The sequence below is a fragment of the Lathyrus oleraceus genome, chromosome 6 (genome assembly GCF_024323335.1).
Source record: "Lathyrus oleraceus cultivar Zhongwan6 chromosome 6, CAAS_Psat_ZW6_1.0, whole genome shotgun sequence".
Lineage (NCBI taxonomy): Eukaryota > Viridiplantae > Streptophyta > Magnoliopsida > Fabales > Fabaceae > Lathyrus > Lathyrus oleraceus.
Genome location: NC_066584.1, coordinates 503,231,503 through 503,238,554, shown reverse-complemented (window position 1 = coordinate 503,238,554; position 7,052 = coordinate 503,231,503). Strand labels below are relative to the sequence as shown.

Below are 7,052 nucleotides of genomic sequence, written 5' to 3'. Positions count from 1 at the left end.
TATTAATGTAAGAATTTGAGTGTAGTAATAATATTATTCTTAATTTATATTTATATGTAATGTCTCAATCAAGTGTGTCATAAAACAACATTAAATGGTTAAAATAGTCTTTAAATAAGTATTAAGTATCCAATAATTTGGTGGTTAAGAGAAAAATATAATAATTTTACCATGTGATGCCTCAATCAAGCCAAAATTTAAAAGTGATTAAGTACCCTATGATGCTGGAATTTATCTATTTATACTTGAGTGAAGCCTCTATCCTACAATATACATTCTCAAAAAATAAAAGTCATGAAAAGTATGATTGAAGAAGACATTGTGATTGTGGGAGGTGGAATTGCTGGCCTCACAACCTCTTTGGGACTTCACAGGTATATATATTTTCATGATTAGTTGACATAAATCTAAAAGTCTTACTTTAAATTTAAACGGTTAATAGAAATATATATATATATATATATATATATATATATATATATATATATATATATATATATATATATATATATATATATATATATATATATGGTTCATTGTTAATGAAATTTAAAATATTATTTTGGATAGATTGGGCATAAGAAGTTTGGTATTAGAAAGTTCAGATTGTTTGAGGGTAAGTGGATTGGCTTTAACAATATGGGAAAATGCTTGGAAAGCTTTGGACGTTGTTGGTGTTGGAGATATTCTTCGCAGTCAACATATACAACTTCATGGGTAATTACTATACAAACTAACTCCACTAATTAATCTAGTTTATACATATTAAACAAGTTATTGATATTTAAAAATATATATATCTTTTTATTTTAAAAGTCTTATCCAGATTTATCAAACAATCATTTGAAAATTTAAATCCAATCACTTGGTTAGTCTCTTTTTTTAAAACCATATAAAAAGAAATTTTAACTTTAGTATTCTTATTTTTTTAATAAAGGATCATATATTAAAAAGAGAATGTGATACACAAAAGTGGGGAGTAGACCTTAACCCATACAAAAGTAAAAAATCTAGAGAAAGACAAATTCAATCTTAATTTATACATTTTTAATTTGAAAAAATGAAAGATGCAATGTAAAATAATTTTCCACGGTTTTTGATACTGGATCATATACTATATTTTTTACAAAAACACAGTTAAATATCGACTATTCAATGACATAGTTGTAATTATTGATTTGTTTATTAAATGAAAAAGGGAATTGAAAGAGTAAGCATGTGAAACTAAATAACTCAACTTTTAATGCAGGAATATGACTATTTCTTTGATCACGGGGAAAGAAACATCATTTACGTCTTTTAAGGATAACAAAGGAAAATAGTAAGTGCACCATATGTTTTTATGCTGCAAGTGGAGCATGCCCTTATAAATATCTATTACAAGTATTTCAGTTTTTGTAAATACCCTACTATATTTCCATTATTTTTTTTAAAGCGCATACATACATATATATATATATATATATATATATATATATATATATATATATATATATATATATATATATATATATATATATATATATATATAACATGAAAAAATCTCAAAAGCAAGAGTCAAATGCAAGGTATAAGAAGTGTTAGAGAATAAAAAACCACGTAAAAAAAACAAGAAAATATAGCCAGACAAGGCACCATGGAGCTGCCAGTGAGAGAAACTCCAGAACCAACCACTGTCACATCTCCAACCAAAAACAAAACCAGGCTAGACTTGACCATCAATAAAACTAGGAACATCAGTCAGGACCAGAACCACTACACACCATAGGAAAAGGACGAACCACTGGAGCCATTATTGGTTTATGTACGTACGATATGGTTCTAAAGCCAATCTAAGAAGAGAAACGAGTTCCCTGGTAACCTGCAAGAAAATTAAAACCAAACCAAAAAAATACTCTTATCCTCTACCTCTTTCACATTTGCTGAAACATGGGAGAAGAGATTATCATTATGCACTTATCAAACGGTCCAAATCACAACATGCAGATCTGAGAGAAACCCCCTCTAACTTTATCCCTATAACCTATTAAACTAAGGAGCACAAAAAGAGAACTAGGATCCATATGAATAACTAAATGGAAGCCCAACCAACCAAATAACATATACCAAAGACTATAAGCTATGCTACATGAAACAAACAAGTGGGAAGTTGACCCAATCAAAACTCTACTCGGGATGTAAGAGATGTCCTATTGATCAACTAAGACTTTTCTCTTGAAACGGTTAACTATGGACGAGAACTTATCTTGGAGTACCTTCTAAGAGAAGACCTTCGTCTTATAGGTAGCCAACTATCATATATCAGGAGAAGGGTAGGAATCTCCTTCCCAACCTAGGGGATATAGGGATGCACATTACTCAACTAAAGATGGTAAGCATAAGCCACAAAAAAGATGCCATCCTTATTATGCCTCAAAATCAACTTATCTTTCTCCTTGTTGAGCCAATATATCTCGTAGAACCAAAAAGAAGTCAGATACTCTCATGGAAAAAAAATGGTCGACACCATCTAAAATCCCAAGAAAAGCTACCCTTCACCCACCTATATTTCACCCCATTGACGCATCCTGAACACGAGAAATGGTGAAAAGCCTATGGAACCTAATCTTAAGGGGAATATTCTCAATCCAAGAAATGAGTATGAAGACCTGACCCAACCTTCCTAACAAGACTATTATCAAACCAAATAGGATGGTCGTCTTTCTTGGACCTAAGGAGTGACACACCTCTCCACCAAGAAGAGACAAAGTGCAACCCCGATAACCTACCTCCACTTTATGAAGAAAATTTAGAGACATCATAACGAGCATACAAATATCACACCATAGACCAGAAGCAGCAGAGATGTCTTCGCCTCCATTTAACTAGGAGAGCTAAGTTAAATAGTCAAAGATCTCTAACACACAAATCCCGTTTCTTATAAGGTTTACACTCATTTGACCACTTTTCTCAACAGATCAAAGAATCTCCTTCACATCACCTCAAAGAAACCTCCTTCGAATCTTCACTAGGATCCTCCAAACTTTCACGTGCATCTTATGGAAAGAAAGGAAACAAAAATAGGAATAACATTGAGAATATAATACAATTCAATAGGACCACTTTGTCCCCAGGCTAACATACTTGTGTTGCAAAGAATAAAGGTTTTCCACATCAGGTTGACAAGAGGGTCCCAGATGGATTTCAACCAAGGGTTATCCCTCACTAGAAATCCCAGATACCAAAAAGTATTAGACTCAATATTACAATGAAGAAAGTCCCCATATTTCTCAAAATCAACTTTAAAGATGAGGAAAACCTTTATAGAGTGTTTGGCCAAATCAACCAACTTATTAATCTTCACCACTCCATCAACCAACAATCTACCTTTTAGAAAATATGATTGATAGGGAGTGATAAGCTTATCCATCACCACCCTTAATATCTTGGCCAGAACTTTTGCTACTAGTTTATAGAGGGAGCCAACAAGTGAAATTGGCTGAAAATCACTCACTAGGGAGGGGTTCTTAAATTTAGGTATAAATTTCCACTATTATTCTTGTTATGATTTTTGTTTTTATGTCATGCAGTGGTATACGTGAAGTTCGTCGTGTTAGCAGGAAGTTATTGTTGGAAACTCTTGCCAATGAGCTACCAAGTGGATCGATTAGGTACACGTCAAAGGTGGTTTCTATTCAAGAATCTGGCTTCTCTAAGATACTACATCTTGTTGATGGAACCACAATCAAAACTAAGGTAATGAAGTGAGTCAAGATACATATTCTTTATGGTAGTTGTGGTTTCTCTAATATGATTGTGATTGTAAAAGGTATTGATTGGATGTGACGGAGTACACTCTATGGTGGCAAAGTGGCTTGGCTTTAAAGAGGCCTCTTTCACAGGAAGATATGCAGCTAGAGGTTATGCAAAGTTGAAAACTGCTCACGAGTTGGAGCCAATGTTCATGCAGTACTTTGGAAAAGGTTTTAGAGTCGGAGCTCTGCCATGTGATGACAAGAGTGTTTCCTGGTATTTCACATGGAACCCTACCAGCCAAGGTGAATACTCTCTTCAATCTTACCTATGAAGCATATACACAAACACGGACACCAGACATGACACCAACACTGACACAAATATCGATACATATTTTTTAGAGGTGTCGATGCTATAGATAATCTTATGTATAACAAAATGAAAACTACTTTACATTCATAAAATGAAATACATGGCTTGTCTTACAGGTAAAGAGCTAGCAGAGGACCCTGTTAAACTAAAACAATATGTGTTAAACAAGCTAGAGAATATGCCAAATGGTGCTAGATATTTCATAGAAGAGACTGGATTAGATACAATTCAAGCAGTTCCATTGAGATATAGACATCCTTGGGAGCTTATAATGGGAAATATTAGTAAAGAAAATGTTTGTATTCTTGGAGATGCTTTACACCCCATGACACCTGATATTGGACAAGGGGGGTGTTGTGCTATAGAGGATGGGGTGGTTTTAGCAAAGCGTTTGGCAGAGGCATTTTCCAAGAAACCAAAGGAAGGAGAAGAAGAATACAAAATGATTGAGGAAAGTTTGAAGAAATATGCAAAGGAGAGAAGATGGAGATGCATTGATCTCATCGCTACATCTTATATTGTGGGTTTTATTCAACAAGGTGGTTCAAAATTTGTCAACTTCTTTAGAGATTATATGATTGGATCATTCTTAGCTGTTCAATTGCTGAAGAAATCAAATTATGATTGTGGTCAACTAAAATAGTTCTAATTAGTGACACAATCAAGTACTATGATTTGGATGTTTTTTCTTGGATTGTATAATGTTCATTGTTTTTTAGTGTGTGATTGTGTGCCTTTGTTATTTTTATTGGGCCTAATAGTGTGATGTGTCATGTTCTTTGTTATGCATAATATTTAAATTGTTGTGATGTGTCATGTTCTTTGTTATGCATAATATTCAAGTTGTTTTGTTTGAAATTCTAGTTGAACATGCTTTATATATATATATATATATATATATATATATATATATATATATATATATATATATATATATATATATATATATATATATATATATATATATATATATATTGTAATTATATTCTTTTTATTAATAAGAATTGAGTTTTTTTTCTATAATTTAGTATCAAACTAGAGTTTTGTAGTGAGATGAATATGTAGATATAAGCATGTGAATTTTTATATATTAATAAATTATTAAAATTAACAACTCCTATTTATGTTTGGTGGTTTAAAACATAATACTATCTCCGTTTTTTATTATAAGTCGTTTTGAACTTTTCATAAGTATTAAGAAAAGTAATGATTGTTGTAGGAAAATGAGAAATTATGAATGTTTTTACAAAATTGTCCTTCATTAATGATATGGGGAAACAAATTTACATAATTGAAAGGAGAGAGAATAATAATTTTTTAAGGGTATAATAGAAAAAATAAAATTAATTATTCATTGATAATGTAAAGTGACTTATATTGTGGTACAATTTTTTTCTAAAACGACTTATAATAAAAAACGGAGGGAGTAATAAACTTGTTAATATGGATTAATTTTTTGTAATTTGGTTTGACTATAATAGGACAATTGAGACTCGATCATAAAATTCAATTCATGTTTTCGATAACAAAATGTTGCATTAGAATTAATGGATTGCGATGTTTGTGTGAGAGATATTTTTAAAATTAAATATTAAAAATATTATTTTAAAATATGTTAATTATTCGAAGGCCTTTATCATGTCATATACAAATAACACAATAAAATATAACGTCTAATAAATATATTAACAAATAATATATATTAGTATTACGATAAAAAATAAAATCCAACATTATTTATTAGGGTTTACTTCAACAACCTCTCACTTGCACTAGAGTCAATAAAATATTAGCTAAATTGTGAGTGCATTCTTTCGTTGAGATGTATTTTGCATGGTGTTAAAACTAAGAAGTAGGTTCTGGTGCTAGTTCTGCTGACACTGCCACCATTTTTAATATGCTTCAAAATAATGCAGGTACAACAAGATGAGCGCTATGCTGACGAGAGTCTAAGGAGAGTCGCATATGAGATTGCAAAAATAGAGCAATACAATCTGATGCAACAACATCTGTCTACTCAGGATTCCCACTTTGAGGCCTTTGCTTCACACGTCACTGAGGCTTTGGTGTCCCTACGTACTGGCATGAATGCAAATCATGAAGTCATTTTGGCTAAAATCAATCACATAATTTCTACACATGAGGATGACTCTCATCGGTATGAGAGTTTCTACCTGGAGATGTGTGAGGTTATAGATTCTCAATACCGTGATAAAGGACATGGTTGAGAAAGGGGTGCACCAAAAGGACGTGGAAGAAGATAGATTGTTGTTTAAATGATGTGTTGTGAGATTGGTCTGGTGGTGTCTGTTTATGTTTGGTTTCTTGTGATGTTATGCATTTTATTAATTCATGTTTGGTATCTTTATGCATATTCCTTTTAGATTATGGTTTGTTTGGCTTTTGGTTTATGTATTAACAATGACTCTTTAACTGCTTGGATTTAAACAATGGTTGTTGTATTAAGTACTTATAGTTGTTGTTATTGTTGTGTTTATTTAGTTTATGTGTTATCATATATGTTGTATACATGTGAGCACATTTCTTACCTTTGCAAGTTGCCTCTGTATTCACTACTATATATATGTGTTTCTTGTTGATGTTGCCAAAAAGGGAGAAGTATGATGCACACATTCAGGGGGAGCTTTCCATGAACAAGAACACATATTGTCTCAAGTTTTGCCATCATAAAAAAAGGGGAGTATGTGAGTGCATTCTCCCGTTTAGATATGTTTTGCATGATGTCAAAACTAGGAGATAAGTTTATGTACATTGGACGGTATCATCCGAGTCTAGCTGTGCATTTTAGCATTCTTGTATTATAAAACATTTCAACATTGTTAGAAATGGTCTTGAAAACATTTATGCATCAAAATAGTGTGTTGAGCATGAAAAATTAGTTTTGAAGTGAAAAATCATCATTATGGATTGACACATACGACTAC

At 31.9% G+C, this 7,052-nt stretch overlaps 1 protein-coding gene across 1 annotated transcript; it reads left to right on the top strand.

Moving 5' to 3' along the window:
• The first annotated feature begins 273 nt into the window (after positions 1-273).
• On the top strand, positions 274-4,805 carry LOC127097946 (monooxygenase 2). Its single transcript, XM_051036444.1, has 6 exons — positions 274-374; positions 571-717; positions 1,250-1,321; positions 3,570-3,735; positions 3,809-4,037; positions 4,224-4,805. The coding sequence occupies exons 1-6, from the start codon at positions 295-297 to the stop codon at positions 4,748-4,750; spliced, it is 1,221 nt and encodes a 406-aa protein (XP_050892401.1). The 5' UTR covers positions 274-294; the 3' UTR covers positions 4,751-4,805.
• The last annotated feature ends 2,247 nt before the right edge of the window (positions 4,806-7,052 follow it).